Raw genomic sequence first — 16,511 nt, 5'->3', positions numbered from 1 at the left:
GACACATAGTAAGTGCTTAACAAATACCACAGTTAGTAGTAGTATTATTATTAATTATCCCCAATAAGGGACACTGGGAAGTGAACCAGGGTCTCCCCTGCCTAACTGGGGCCTCAGCACTGGCCCATGGGGCTTCAGAAGTAGGTCTTCATTTCCTCTCTCCCCCAGCCTCAGCCCCTGACCCAGAGCCAGCCAAGGGCTTTCTGAGATCCACTTGGAGGGTAGGGCAGGAGGAGAGAAGAGGAAGTGAGGTGAGCTTCCACCCCTGGAGATGGTGTCCCATTGCCATCATCTCTCAGATTACCACCCACTCCCATCTCACCAAAAGTACACACACACATCCTCGCCCCCACACTCACAATGAAAAACTCGATGCCCGCTGGGCACTGGGGAGCTCTAAACAGCTCCCTCCTTTCAGTGATTTTTTCCTAGTCTGGTGACATTTATTAGGCACCTTCTGCATATTTCTCTCATCTCTTTTTTTAAAGAGGGTGCTTACAGTGCGTTCTTGCAGTGGGGGAAATCCCAGGATTTAAGGGAAAGTCCCACTCCAAGAGAGGAAAAAAATTAAACATCTGAACATCTGTGTCTACAAATTGTCCATAAGGTGGCACTACTTAACTGAACATATTTCAGAAGATATTATCACTGTGAATAGAACAATAGAAACATTTTGCTGTGTGTGCCTGAGTAATGTTTTTGATCATCCTCATCCCCAAAACTATTACATAATTTGACATCACTTTCACAGTCGTCGAGAAAGACTACTGAATGGCTGGGAATGATATCAGTAGAGAAGAAGCATAAATACTTCTGCTTTAGAAAGGTCTCATTTTCCTGTTTCCTTTTGAACCTAATCCCAAATGAAGGAAAGCTTTTTCCAAACTATAATGGGCTTGAAGTCAGAAATCAAATCTGCACATGTCTGTATCCTGTTAGAGTTATTCCTTTGTTCAAGAGGAAACAGTGTCCATGTGGCTAGCTCTTCCTTCTCGATCCAAACTCACTGAAAGCAAAAATTCTTTGCTGTGAGAAGACAGCAGCAGATTATTTCATGGCAGTGTAGACCTATATTCCCCTTAGCAAATGAAAATGTAAAGTAAAATGTATCTTTTTTTGGAGTTTCACAAATTTGCTTCTATAACTTCTCATGCACTGATTATCCTACAAACCAATGCATTAATGTCCATTATCTTCCATTAACTATTAACTCACTGACAATAAAGAGCACTCTACCTCCTATTCATTCCCTAATGATATTCATACTTAGTGGTATGGAAATGATCAGAGAAGGCTAAGGTCTTGAAAGTATGGCTCTATAACTGGGCTTTCAAAGATGCCAGATTCTTTGATAAAAGCAGCCTTTTGAAATGTGCACAGTCCCCATGCAAATTTCACATTTTCTTACATCACTGAGCGTCTTGTCTTGCTTTTCATGTTTTTCACGGTCATAAGCCATCTTCTTCAGCAGTTTCTTCATAGCCTTGTCTTTTTTGTCTTTTTTGTTGTTCGCAGTATTTTGCTTCCTTACTTGGGCTACAATAAATGTTGGAATCTGCCCAAAACACAACCAAAGCAAATAATTAAACTAAGATGATTATTTCTGGTATGCAATTACCAAAACATTTAAGTGTTCTGTCCTGCTTCTAAAATATATTTGTGAGAGGGTGGCTATATCTAAATCAATCATATATGATGTTTTGCTCTTTATCAGTATCATTTTGTTTTTGAAAACCAAGGTTCTCCACCGGCTAGCTCCATCATGTATATATATATATACTCACTTCTACTGGCCCACTCCAGCATGTGTTCTATGCTCCCCACAAAAGGGAGCCACTTAAATGTTCACTTTTACCTCCTCAGTCAGTGGTGCTTTACCAAGCTCTTGGAGAGTACAATACAATAGAGTTAGCAGACTGATCACTGCCCTCAAGGAGCTTCCAGACTCCTGGGGAGATAGACATTCAAGGTAATTACAGTTGGGGACAGTGCCAGGGAGTAGAGATGAATAAATATATAGTGACTATGCGGTGACTCTCCTCTTAGGGTCGCACCTGGAGAATTTCCAGCACTCTAACAGTCTCGACTACAGGAGGCAGAGTTAAGCAGAGGCATATTCATTCCATTCCTAGCATGGGCAGTGGCTAGTGAGTGGAAGGCAATCTGCTATAAGTCAAAACTCTCCTGTGCTGGGCAGCAGTGGCACAGGAGAGAGTTGAGGGTGGAGACTCAAGTTTACTGTGCAGAAGGAGGCAATGATAAATCACTTCTGTATTTTTACCAAGAAAACTCTATGGATACACTACTAGAGTGATTGCTGATGGAGGTGCAGTGTTTTGGGAGAGATGCATCCATGGCGTCGCTATGGAGACAACTCAATGGCATAAGACAAGACAGTGGGGTGACTATCAAGGTGCTTAAGGGTAGGGTTAGAGTGGATAGGTGATGCAGTAGGGAGAGCTAATAGGGTGTGGGAAAAACCAAGCTGTTCCGGGAAAGCTTCTTGGAGGAGTTGTGATTTTAGGAAGGCTTTGAAAATGGAGTGAGTAGTGAACTGTTAAAATGAAGAGGGAGGGAGTTCCAAGCAGGTGGGAGGAGGTGAGCAAATTTTCAGCAGAGAGAGAGACAAGATCAAGGTATAGTGAGTAGGTTGGGATTAGAGGAGTGAAGTGTATAGGCTTTGTAGTAGGAAATCACTGAAATAAGGTAGGAGGGGGAGAGCTACAACCCTCTGTTCATGTCTTTTCTCCACCTGGAACATCTTCCATGCTTATCTGTCAAACATTCGCCTTCTCTCTTTTAAAACCCTCCAAGAAGCATTCCCTAATTAATTCTTACACTTGCTCAACATCCTACAGCCTTCTTGTCACTCATGCATTCACCGATTGATTAGTTCTGTATTGACTCATCTAGGGCCACTATTTATACTTAATTTCTTACACTTAACTATGATATATTTGTCCATTTATGTACATTGCCTCCCCATTTACTTGTTCCTGAATAAAAAAAAGAACTGAAGTTAGGATTGCTTATAGAAGATTATCAATAAATGGTATTTATCTTCCCATTAGATCATAAGTCCCTCAATAACAGTCACTGCATCTTCTGCTTCTTCAGAGGTTCTTTTCATTCATTCATTCATTCAATAGTATTTATTGAGCGCTTACTATGTGCAGAGCACTGTACTAAGCGCTTGGGATGAACAAGTCGGCAACAGATAGAGACAGTCCCTGCCGTTTGACGGGCTTACAGTCTAATCGGGGGAGACGGACAGACAAGAACAATGGCACTAAACAGCGTCAAGGGGAAGAACATCTCGTAAAAACAATGGCAACTAAATAGAATCAAGGCGATGTACAATTCATTAACAAAATAAATAGGGTAACGAAAATATATACAGTTGAGCGGACGAGTACAGTGCTGTGGGGATGGGAAGGGAGAGGTGGAGGAGCAGAGGGAAAAGGGGAAAATGAGGCTTTAGCTGCGGAGAGGTAAAGGGGGGATGGCAGAGGGAGTAGAGGGGGAAGAGGAGCTCAGTCTGGGAACGCCTCTTGGAGGAGGTGATTTTAAGTAAGGTTTTGAAGAGGGAAAGAGAATCAGTTTGGCGGAGGTGAGGAGGGAGGGCGTTCCAGGACCGCGGGAGGACGTGACCCAGGGGTCGACGGCGGGATAGGCGAGACCGAGGGACGGCGAGGAGGTGGGCGGCAGAGGAGCGGAGCGTGCGGGGTGGGCGGTAGAAAGAGAGAAGGGAGGAGAGGTAGGAAGGGGCAAGGTGATGGAGAGCCTTGAAGCCTAGAGTGAGGAGTTTTTGTTTGGAGCGGAGGTCGATAGGCAACCACTGGAGTTGTTTAAGAAGGGGAGTGACATGCCCAGATCGTTTCTGCAGGAAGATGAGCCGGGCAGCGGAGTGAAGAATAGACCGGAGCGGGGCGAGAGAGGAGGAAGGGAGGTCAGAGAGAAGGCTGACACAGTAGTCTAGCCGGGATATAACGAGAGCCCGTAATAGTAAGGTAGCCGTTTGGGTGGAGAGGAAAGGGCGGATCTTGGCGATATTGTAGAGGTGAAACCGTCAGGTCTTGGTAACGGATAGGATGTGTGGGGTGAACGAGAGGGACGAGTCAAGGATGACACCGAGATTGCGGGCCTGCGGGACGGGAAGGATGGTCGTGCCATCCACGGTGATGGAGAAGTCTGGGAGCGGACCGGGCTTGGGAGGGAAGATGAGGAGCTCAGTCTTGCTCATGTTGAGTTTTAGGTGGCGGGCCGACATCCAGGTGGAGACGTCCCGGAGGCAGGAGGAGATGCGAGCCTGAAGGGAGGGGGAGAGGACAGGGGCGGAGATGACCTCCCCAATGTCTATTACAATTCTCTGCCCCCATAAGGGCTCAATTCATATGGTTGGTTATAATACAGATATATCCTGTATAAAGCCCTCCAAATTCAGCAAATGAATTTCTCTCCAATATCCAGAGAAATGGATGGTGTTATGAAAATCCAGAAACTTCGTGGTCATTCACTGGTACAGTTGGCTGGTCATGGTGGTGGCTCAATCATCTCAAAGTCTTCTGCCTCTTCCCAAGCAATAGGCTCAGGGAATTAAACAGATGGCATAGGAGCACCAGGGGGCATCCACTGAAATGAGAAGTACCTTAAAAAGATTTCCTCCTCCTTTCTCTTCTTCCTCCTTTCCAGCCCTTGCTTCCCAATTTTCCACTCTCTATTCTGGGTTTTACAAAGAGCCACTGGAAGTGGTGACAATTTTTTCGAGTTAATCATCTGACCCATTCTAGAAATAAAAACTTGGATCCAGTATAGAATGGTATGCCAAAAGTTAATTCTTAAATTAGGCATTAAAAAATCCAACTAAAAATGTGACTGCAAAAAACCAGGGCTTCATGTTGAGGAAAGACAGCAGTGTAAAATTCTGGTTAAAATTACTGTCATTGAAGCCACTCATCAGAAAAGAGAACGTGTGTTATCTGATGGTTCTCAAAATGTAACCATAGAATACTATTTTTGTCTGCAGTTACTCAATTGAAGAGCATTACAAATAATTTGCATTAATTGCACTTGAATGTCATATGGTGTTCTAATCCCTCGTAGAAGTCAAATAATTCATATCCGAGTATACTATTCACAGAGTTTTAGCTCTGCCGTCTGTCTTTTTGCTCTGTCGTCTGTCTCCCCCGATTAGACTGTAAGCCCATCATTGGGCAGGGATTGTCTCCATCTGTTACCGAATTGTACATTCCAAGCGCTTAGTACAGTGCTCTGCACATAATAAGCGCTCAATAAATACTATTGAATGAATGAAAGTCTCTCTTCAATTTTTCTAGAAAAAATTACTGTTATGAAGTATATACCTGAGAATTAATCATGTGGTACCCATCAACACAATTCATTGATTCATTCAAAGGATATTTTCCCAGAATGCTTTGACTGTTTAGTTAAGTTCACTAGCTCATCAAGAAGGGCAAAAGAAAAGATCTGACTTGTAATAGCATTTTGAGTCATGGGGCTTCCTGCTATCCATACACAATATAATTAATCGATTTAGGGGTGTGGATTTGGACAAGGCAGGGATGCAGAAAAATCCTTTATCACCAGTATTGCAAAAGCACTTTGGCATTCTTGAACATAAATACAATTTTTTTTTATGATACTCTCCACTTGAAAAATCCAACCCCGCAGGTTACCAGAGCCTTGTGAATTGATGATAATATTCTCCTGACATTGCATTCTTCCCTGAAAAGATTATCTAGGAGATAATTGTTTCTGAACACATCACTGATGCTCTGAAATGTGAATGATTATACTCACCGTCCAAAGAAGCTTCTGGTATGTAATCAGGTAGTGCATGGTATGTGCAGTCCCTGCTGCCATGCCAAACTCACTTTGTTCGTTCACCTTCAGGCCCAAACCATAGCCCATGAAAAGGTTTGGGGCCATTACCATGGCTACATTCCTTGCTGTCATTTTGTTTTTCTCCTTATGATCTATTACTCTTTCGAGGAATTCCAACAGAACCTGCAAGGAGAGCAAATCTTTCATATAGCTCCAAACCACAAACATGAGACTGAAGCATTGCAGTGCAGATACCCCTTGGTATGGTTAGTTCAACTGTAAAACAAATCACCTGATGAACCTCTTACCTTCTCATTCATGCCATCCTCTCGGTCCTCTTACATATCCTCTTACATACCCAGAGGTACAGTCCTCGGTACCTCTCTGGTACTGAGCTAGTTGTCCGCTGTGTTTATTACTTATACAGGGAAGGAGCATGGCATAGTGGAAATGGCACAGGCCTGGGGGTCAGAGGACCTGGGTTCTAATCCCAGTTATGCCATTTGCCTGCTGGGTGACCTTGGGTAAGTCACATACCTTCTCTGTGCCTCAGTTCCCTCATCTGCAAAATGGGGATTAAATATCTGTACTCCCTTCTAACAGACTGTGAGCACTATGTGGGACTTCATTGTCCTGAATCTACCCCAGTACTTAATTCAGTGCTTGGCACATAGGAAGCGCTTAACAAATACTACAATTATTGTTATACATTAAATTATATTATGTTGTATTAGTATTATAATACATAATTACATTACATGCCTCTCTTGACTCATTGTGGGCAGGTAATGTATCTATCAGCTCTTTTATATTATACTCTCCCAAATGATCAGTACAATTCTCTGCACAATGTCAGAGCTTGATAAATGATGGATTGATACATATCACTTTCTTAACTTGATATCTATTTATCATTTTACATCTGTTTTGCTCCCTCTTTAGATGGTGAGTTCCTCAAGGACAGGGACCATATCATACTTTTTCAGTGTGTTCCCCAAAGTGCCTAGTAGGCAGCTCAGGCCCGGTAGATGCTCAATACATACATTGCTATGGGTGATGATTTTAGAAGTTTCTTCCTTTACTTAGTTGAAATCAATCCGGTCTAGACAAAAGAAGGGATGGAAAGTCCACTGGTCACAGTTGACTTGAGACCAACATCCTTCCCTTCAAAGGACAGATCTAACCACATCAGACAGATATGTTTCTGTTTAGACACCACATGAGTTGCATTTAGTAGTAACTTCCTCGGGTACATATCATGTTTATCCTAAGATGAGCTACTGAGCATACTGGGTTAAAGAACTTTTTTTTAAGTGGGAGTTGTGAATTTAAAACTTTATAAGGGCCAAAAAAATGAGAAACTCCCAAATGAGGAGAAATAAACAACGGGCCATGCTTTGGAAAATATTTACCTGTACCTGAATAAAAGGGAACTGAAGCTGAGATCATTTATCGAAGATTATCAATCAGTGATTCCTACTGAGCATTTCCTGTGTGAGCATTATACACTGAGATTAGCCAATAAATCACTGAATTCTTCTTTACCATCTAAATATGCAATGGAGTGAAGCACAATCTCCTCAGAACATGAAATATTACCCATAAAAATACTATGAACAGGAAATGCCTCTAAGTGTGAATTATCTTAACATGGCAAAGTATTTCCCTTACTCCTACCTTTTATCAGAATCTGAAGTACCTTTCCTTGGTTTCGATTTCTGGTTGTAATTTGGCATCAAGGTTTTATTCATGGAAGCTTACACATATTTTGTCTCACTGAACCCTCCCAAACTGAACCCCATGAATTCAAGTACAAAATTCATCAGAAAGTGATCAGGAGAGATAATCGGACTTTCCGATCATTACCATTCATGATTATTAGAGTTCCTGCCCATATAAAATTAACCCCAGGGCAGAACTGGTAACAGAATCCCAACCCAAGTGGGAGGAGGGGAGGGAGTAAGTTCTTTATGACTTGGCAGGGGGTGAAGCTACAAATGGGTTGCTGAGACAATAATAATAATGTTGGTATTTGTTAAGCGCTTACTTATGTGCAAAGCACTGTTCTAAGCGGTGGGTATATACAGGGTAATCAGGTTTTCCCATGTGAGGCTCACAGTCTTAATCCCCATTTTACAGATGAGGTAACTGAGGTCCAGAGAAGTTAATTGACTTGCTCACAGTCACATAGCTGACAAGTGGCAGAGCCAGGATTCAAACCCATGACCTCTAACTCCCAAGCCCAGGCTCTTTCCACTGAGCCATGCTGCAATCTAGCCCCGTGTAACACTCCCTATACCCTCCACTATCATAGATTTGGACATAATCAGGGAAAGATGGGTAACTGTAGAGGGGCAATCAAGAAGCACTTCACCTCTCTGTGATTTTAAGACTCAGTCAATCGTATTTATTGAGCATTTACCGTGTGCAGAGCCCTGCACTAAGCACTTGGGAGAGTACATTATTACATGGTTGGGCCTTCAAGCTGGCAGGAGGGGAAAACTGGATAAAACATGGTATTTTTAGGCAAAGTGTTCTGCTGATTTTTCTTAAAACTCCAAGTCATCATCATCTTTTTCTCAGAGGTAAGTCAGAAGCAGTTAGCATTCCAAATGTACACATAAGAGCTCTGTGCACTAAACTGGCTAGTCAACAAACTAGGAAGCAACCTAGTAGTAGAACTCCAAATCGAAATCTGGCCACAACATTACACTGGATCCTGGCATTTCATTTCCCTTTTGAGTTTCAAGGAACTTTTGATCTCTTCCATTTTGGTAAAAAAAAAAAAAAACCCCACAGTGTGCAAGATTCAGTGAGCTCCATTCCTTATCTATGTATAATAAAATCTGACACAGCATCACAGTGTTTGGCCAAAGCCTTGTTTCTCCACAGAACCAGGGCTAGTTGTAAATGTTACTCATTTAATGACCAAACACAACTTCTTTCTATTTTAGGAAAAATAAATTCAGAATAAAAATAAGCTTTTCTATCCATGCACACTTTTTCATACCACTGATCCACATAGGGCTTAATCCAGAAAATCTGAGTATTAACAGCATTTATATCCAGTATCTTCCGGAATGTTCACCCAGAATGAAATGTTTTGAAGTATACTAAGTTGCAAGGGGGAGGAATAACTGCACTCCATAGAACATTCACAGTGAGTTGTGAGAGGGTGTTTGTTTATTGTAATAATTGTAGATTCTATTGTACAACAGAATTTTAATATTGGAAAAAACTGTGATATGTTTTAAGCTTAAGTGTCAAGAACTGTAGGAGGGAGAACAAGTATTGAAACCACATTTTGCAGATGATGAAACTGAGGGGACTGGGAAGTTAAGGTATTAGATCCCAGATCCTCTGGGTCCCAGGGCCAAGCTCTTTCCAGTAGACCACACTGCTTCTACATCATTGTGGAATAGGCTGCAGACAGCCCACCTTGTTATATTTGAAATAAAGGCTAGGAGAGTTGAAAAAGTTACCCATCAAGATGGATGAAGATACAATAGCAGAACCACACAATATTATCTTGAATCCTACTTCAGTGACTTGATATATTCTGTAGTTAGATACTCAAAGTAAGAACTGGTCCTTATTCTTCCTTCATGGAATTAGGGGTGGGGGAACTAGCCAGATGAAAGACAAGTTGAGTTATTTTCTCTGAACAGATTTATCTAATAGGATATGATCAGACAATCATGCAAGTAAGCATTATTGGAATGAAAAGTATCAGTGGAATGCCAACACTGGGCTCAAACGACAGAATTTTAGTTTCAAAGTGAGGATAAAAATAATATGCCAAGTGGACTTGTGATTGAAAATGCATTATGCAAAGTACCAGCTGGTTTATCTCTCATGGGCTAAGAAAGCCTGATTCATTGATTAAAAACACCCAAGTGTTTTGAACTACTGTGACTGTTCTCTTTGCTCCCCAGCCACATGGAGGTATTGCGTGTATTGCTGTGCATCAGCTGATGGAGATTACAGGTCATCACCAAAGATGTTAGTGTGAGATTTCCAGATGCAACAACTACAATGAAATCATTATTGATTTCCTCAGCCCTTTTCCCACATGCTCCTTCTCCAGCGGCTTCACGGAATGTCCTGTTCAATTTACATTTTACAAGGTTAAGTAGGGTGTTCATATGCAAGAAGGAATGAGACATTAGTCCTCTCAATTTGAAATGATATTTAAAAATAAATGACCCTCCCTTCCCCCCCTCTGACCTTCAGTGTGTCTCTGTTGGCTTCAGGAAGGAGGATGACAAGAAGATTCAAAGCCTGGAGCTGCTGCTTCCTGGTTGGTAGCTCTATAGGGAAAATAAATGTATCAAGGGATTTGGAAATTCTCACAATGATTTTGAGAATAATAATGCTGCCAAAGAATGAGACATCTCTAGTGGAGCCTAGTAGAAAGAGTCTAGAACTAAGAGTCAGAAGATCCAGGTTCAGGTCTCAGTTCTGCCATGGGCATATGTTGAGGGAGGTTGGGCAAATCACATACATTTTCTGGATTTCAGTTTCCTCATCTGTAAAATGGGGATAAGATTGTGAGCCCAGTGTAGGAAGACAAACTGTCTAATATCATAAGCTTATATCTACTCCAGGGCTTAGATCTTAGTAAGTATTTAATAAATACTGTTATCCAACCATTGAACAGCAAATCTCTAGATTTGTGCGATATTGTCAAATCCCAGCTGTATCTGCACAATTTCCTCTTTGGCTGCTCATTACCTACAACTGTCACGTGACTTTTTTGTCTTCTGTCTCCAGGCACATGACAATGCTTTTGCAATAATTTAGGTTCTGACTCTGATTTTTATAGCGAAACCACCTGAAAGACCTAGGTTTCCTTCATTCAGCACGGAGGCAAGATGAAAATAATAAAATTAAATTTCTGATTCAATCTAAGTGGCTCCACTCAGACTAAAAATATCTTTACTTGAGATAACCACCCCACAATCAATCAATGGTATTTATCGAACCCTTACCGAGTGCAGAGCACTGTATTAAACACTTGGTTGAGTATAAACCAAGAGCTGGTAATCATAATAGTAATAATAATAATCGTGTTATTATTTAAGCATTTAGCACGTGCCAAGCACTGTACTAAGCCTTGGGGTAGATACAAGATAATCGGGTCCCATATGGGGTTCATAGTCTAAGTAGGAGGGTGATATATGTGCTGGGGTAGATACAAGTTATTCAGGTCAGACTCAGTCCCTGCCCCAATCAGGGTTCACATTCTATGTATGTGGAAGAACAGGTATTGACTCTCTATTTTACAGATGAGGAACCTGAGGTACAGAGAAGTTAAATGACTTGCCCAAGGTCATACAGCCAACAAAGGGAGGAGGTGGGATTAGAATCCAGATCCTCTGATTCCCAACCCTGTGCTCTTTCCACTAGACTACGCTGCTTCTCTACATGTTGGTAGATACTTTCCCTGCCAACAAGGAGCTTGCAGTCTAGAGGGTGAGACAGACATTAAAATAAATTACTGATAGGGGAAGTGGGAGACTAGAGGGTATGTACAAAAAGTGCTGTAGGGCTGGAGTGAATATCAAGGTCTTAAGGGGTATAAATCCAAGTGTATAGGTTACAGGGATGGGGGGAAGGGGAAATGAGGGTTTAAGTCAGGGAAGCCAAGGCCTTTTGGAGGAAAAGTGATTTTAGAAGGGCTTTGAAGATGAAGAAGAGTGGTGGTTCCCTCACACAAAAGGTATATTCAATTCAAAAAGATATTAAATGGATCGTAACAAAAAGATTAACAAAGCAACAACAAAATAATCCCTGTTTAAAAAAATACTTTTAGAGAGACTCAGAAGTACTATGTTTTGCGTTTCTAAAATTAACCTCTCTCCACTAGACTGTAAACTCCTTCAGGTGTGGGATCAAGTCTACTAACTCTTCTGAACTTTCCAATCAATCAATAATATACAGTGAACACTTAGAGTGTGCAGAGCAATGTATTAAGTGCTTGGGAGAGTACATTATACCAGAGGTGGTAGACATGTTCCCGCACAGAAGGAGCTTACAGACTAGAGGTAGAAACAGAAATTACAATAAGATTCAGATATGGCCATGAATGCTGAGGGGCTGGGGTGAATAAAGGGTACAATCCAAGCACTTAACACTGCTCTGCACTCTGCTCCACTTTTGTTCACTAGTATAACTCCTATAAACTTGTAGGAAAGAGTAAAAATTAAACATTTTTCTCAAACTAGAAAAGGAAAAATCCTGTATTTGGTGGGGAGTCAGTTCAATTACAAGTGTTCATGGGGCTTTGAAATATGGGATGATTGGGAAGCAGTGTGCCTAGTGGAAAGAACATGGGCCTAAAAGTCAGAGGACCTGGGTTCTAATCACAACTCTGCCACTTGTCTGCTGTGTAACCTTGGGCAAGTCACTTATGTCCATGCCTCAGTTACCACATCTGTAAAATGGTGATTAAAACTGTGAGCCTCCTGTAAGACATGAACTGTGTCCAACCTTGTATCTGCCCAGTGTTTAGTACAGTGCCTGTCACATAGTAAGTGCTTAACAAGTTCCGTTAAAAAAAATGGGGGGAGCAGGAGGCCCACCAAGCCAGTACCTCCAATAAAAGTTCATAATGACCAGGACAAAGTGATTACAGAGCCACCTTCACTCTTTTTGATTATGATCAACAAGAGAGATGCACACTCTACTGCTATTTTATGACTGAGTTTGCAAGAAGAGTTCAAGTCAGAGCTTTGAAGGAACTCAGGTCTCAGAAACGCTCATGGCCTATCATTACAAGATCTAAAATTCTAAACACAGGTGCTCCATTCCAATAAGGGAACAAGAGATTTGACAGGATTGAGAAAACGAAGTCTATAAGCTCACAGTAGGCAGGGAACGTGTCTGTTATATTGTTATACTGTACTCTCCCTAGCGCTGAGTACTGTACAGTACTGAGCAGTCGTGTGGCTTGGTGGCAAGAGCACAAGCTTGGGAGTCAAAGGATATGGGTTCTAATACCAGCTCAGCCACTTGCCTGCTGTGTGACCTTGGGCAAATCACTTAACCTCTCTATGCCTCAGTTTACTCATCTGTAAAATGGGGATTAAGACTGTAAACCCCACTTGGGACAACCTGATTACCTTATATCTCCCCCAGCGCCTGGCACATAGTAAGCGCTTAACAAATACCATCATCATTATTATTATTAATAATGTTAATAATGTTGGTATTTGTTAAGCGCTTACTATGTGCCGAGCACTGTTCTAAGCGCTGGGGTAGACACAGGGGTATCAGGTTGTCCCACGTGGGGCTCACAGTCTTAATCCCCATTTTACAGATGAGGGAACTGAGGCACAGAGAAGTTAAGTGACTTGCCCACAGTCACACAGCCGACAAGTGGCAGAGCTGGGATTCGAACTCATGAGCCCTGACTCCAAAGCCCGTGCTCTTTCCACTGAGCCACGCTGCTTCTCTACACTGCACACAGTGTATTATTACTCTGCTTCTCTATTACTCTGCACACAGTAAGTGCTCAATAAATACAACTGACTGCCTTTTAGAAATGGATTACTTAAGAAAGGTTGGCAGGTTGTCACATGTGGAGTACACTGATTTTAGAGCAATTGTTATCCAGTAAGTGTTTCTTTGTACACTTGGCAAGAAAGGCAGTGTTGAATCTAGATTTTGAACATGCCTCATCTCTCGCCAATGTAAATATCAAATTGCTTTTTTTAAAAAAGTACATAATGCGTTGTGTTTCCTAAATACTGTGGAATAAATCTTAATAGGAAGAAATCATATTCAGTCACTAGGCTATCTCTAAATTGAATAAATGATTTTGCAGCATATCCACATATTTGAAAATACTAGGATTTCAATTTCAAAGTATTTAGGTTCCTTATTTATTGTTCAAGAGAACCATTAAGGTCACATCTCCCCAAGAGGCTTTCCCTGATTAAACCCTCTTCTTCCTGACTCAGTCTCCCTTCTGTGTCTATACACTTGGATCTGTGAACTTTGGGCATGTTGATATTCACCCTACCTTTAACCCCACAGTACTTATGCATATCTTTAAATTCTATATATATAAAGATCTGTATACATCTTTAAATTCAATAATTAATTATGTCAATGTTTCTCTCCTCCTCTAGTCTGTAAACTTGTTAAGGACAGGGAACTTGTCTACTTATTCTGTTGCACTGTACTCTCCCAAGAGCTTAGGATAGTGCTCTGCACCTAGTAAGTGCTCAATAAATTGTGATTAACAGCATTAATTTATTGAAGATTCTTCATCTTTTGCATATTCAGTTAATTATTGATTCTTCCTTGATGAATCACTTAGTGGATTACCTATAGCAGAATTTTTTTTTTTAAAGCTCTGCCTTCCCACCAAATTTCTCTAATGCTACAGAACCTAAAGATTGCTTGACAGAGGAAACTCAACAAGAGCTCCTACCTAGATCTAATTCCCAGGCTGAACCTAAGCCACCTCCCTGTTTTTACAATAACCTAATGTTCTCAATCATCTGTGACAAACCCTCCACCTTTCCTGTCCTATAGAATTAAGAGTTAATGGCATAATTCTTCTCTTTGGCACAATCAGCATCATACTACTTACGCTGCACAGCCTGAAAAGCTCTGAGGTATTCCACACTGAGCAACGGCTGGGGCAGGTCTCGAATGAATAACTTCAGGAGGCTGGCGGCATCATGCTGCTTTACGCTTTCCCAATTAAATGTCCCTTCATAAAACTTTGCTTCCAGTTCTTGGCAAAGATTCTGAAAGGCAAGAGAATAAGTCTCCCAATATGATGGATCTTTTAACAGCGCTGACAGCAAATTCCCCTGCCTACATTGCAGTGGTTTCCACTCTTCAGAAAGGCATCTGAAAGTATTCAAAGGCCACCTGTTCATGCCACTTTGTAACAAGCAGAAAAACAAATCCTAAGTCATCCACTTCATTAATGGGAACTTCAATGAGATGCTGACACACATCTAATAGACACCAACCGCTAGCATTAGCTGCATGATTTATAGATAAAACATCTTCAGGTGAAAGAATAAGAGATGGACTATTTTTTTTAAGATTTTAAAGGACTTTCTCACCCAACTTTAACTTGATCATTTAAAAAATGCTCTGGAGAAGAAAATTAAGTCTTCAAGAATATTATTTTCCAAAATTACCTAGGAATCTCTATGCCATCATAGAGTCATACCACTGACCACATATCTGGGCTCTTAGCCAAAATTTAATCTCTTCACCGAAGGCAAGTGTGTAATTTAATTCCGTGGCAAATGAAGCATGAAGAAATGCAAATATCACTGTCAAAATAATGTCTAGTGAATGTCCCACCACAAGATCTGAGCCCAGAACCCCACACTGCCAGCTGGAAAAGGGCTGTTGATTCCCTAGAGAATGCAAAAGTGTTCTTGATTCCATTTAGTTCTACATCCAGATTAGCAATTTGAATTGCTGATGTCGATCCCTCTACTAAATGAAGCAGCTGGGGCTAGTGGAAAGAGTACAGTCCTGGGAGACAGAGGACCTGAATTCTAATCATGACTCTGTCAATTGTTTACTGTGTGACCTTGGGGAGGTCATTTAGCTTCTCTGTGTCTCAGTTTCCTCAATTGTAAAATGGGGATTCTTTACCTGTCCTCCCTCCTATTTACACTGTGAGCATGCACTTGAATAATGTGTATCTACTCCAGCACTTAGAATAGTGCTTGACACATAGTAATCACTTTGGAAACACAATAACAATCAAATTTAATCACTATCAATCAAATGTATTGAGCACTTACTGTGTGCAGAGCACTGTACTAGTGCTTGCCAGAGTACACTATATCAAAGTTGGTGGGACAATTGCCTGCTCAGAATAAGCTCACGATTCCTTCTTGCAAGCCCTTCTTTGCATCCAGAAAACTCTCCTGTGGACAACTTTCTTCCCAGTTTTGAAATCATAACTTCCTCTCTGTGCTGAACATTCAAACTCACACTGACTTATCTCTCTCCCATTTACAGACAAGCAATCTGTCAATAAGGATGCATTCTAAAGGGTGAACCGAGCAACTGAAACCAGAAATAATATGAGCATTTACTTCCCGGTTTTGTGGGGAATCTTTCCATTGAACACAAAGCTGACACAGGGTCTCAGCAATGTGATAGGTCCATCAGTGCCAGATGAGGAGCTGCATTTGTGGACTTCATGGGCCTCTGACAAATTTTCTCAAAATATTAATAGGTCAAAGATTATTTTGAGGAAACATGGGAGCTATGAAACAGCAACAAAGGTCCCATAAAGAAAAAAAGATGAACATTTTAGAAGGGCATGCTTATTTCAGTTTTCAGAGAATAGTGAAGACGGAACTTGGAACAAAAGAAGGCAAGCAAGCCCTGTGGAACCCACTGAGAGAGGATCCTGGAATGAGGAAATGCAGCAAAATGAGGGAGTGAAATGATTCTCCAGGCAGAATTCCCAGAAACAACACTCTCAAGTGGTCGGAAGCATTTAGGAAAAGACCACCAGGGTTAAAGCTAACTCTTTCTCGTTATTTGAGGAGTGGTTCAGGTCCCTGGGTTTTCAGTATGTCCTCACTGAGAGAAACAAAATGCTTTAAGGGTCTAAAGGGACTGGAGCCATTTGGCCAAGAGAAGAGGAAGATAAAGAAAACAATAACTGC

General features: G+C 41.3%; 1 protein-coding gene and 1 non-coding gene across 2 annotated transcripts in view; one reads left to right on the top strand and one right to left on the bottom strand.

The window, feature by feature from the left end:
• The window catches only part of ARHGAP18 (Rho GTPase activating protein 18), a 172,801-nt gene that overhangs the window by 12,677 nt on the left and 143,613 nt on the right, over positions 1-16,511 (bottom strand). Inside the window, 4 exon segments of the mRNA XM_039911183.1 lie at positions 1,409-1,555; positions 5,821-6,027; positions 10,072-10,154; positions 14,447-14,606. Of these exon segments, the coding sequence (XP_039767117.1) occupies positions 1,409-1,555; positions 5,821-6,027; positions 10,072-10,154; positions 14,447-14,606 (597 nt within the window).
• LOC114809400 lies at positions 2,037-2,174 on the top strand. Its single transcript, XR_003757187.1, has one exon. It is a non-coding gene; the product is annotated as a small nucleolar RNA SNORA7 (small nucleolar RNA).

This window comes from Ornithorhynchus anatinus, chromosome 2 (assembly GCF_004115215.2).
Source record: "Ornithorhynchus anatinus isolate Pmale09 chromosome 2, mOrnAna1.pri.v4, whole genome shotgun sequence".
NCBI classification, from domain to species: Eukaryota; Metazoa; Chordata; class Mammalia; order Monotremata; family Ornithorhynchidae; genus Ornithorhynchus; species Ornithorhynchus anatinus.
Note: the sequence above shows the minus strand (reverse complement) of the source record. Positions and strands in the feature narration are given on the sequence as shown.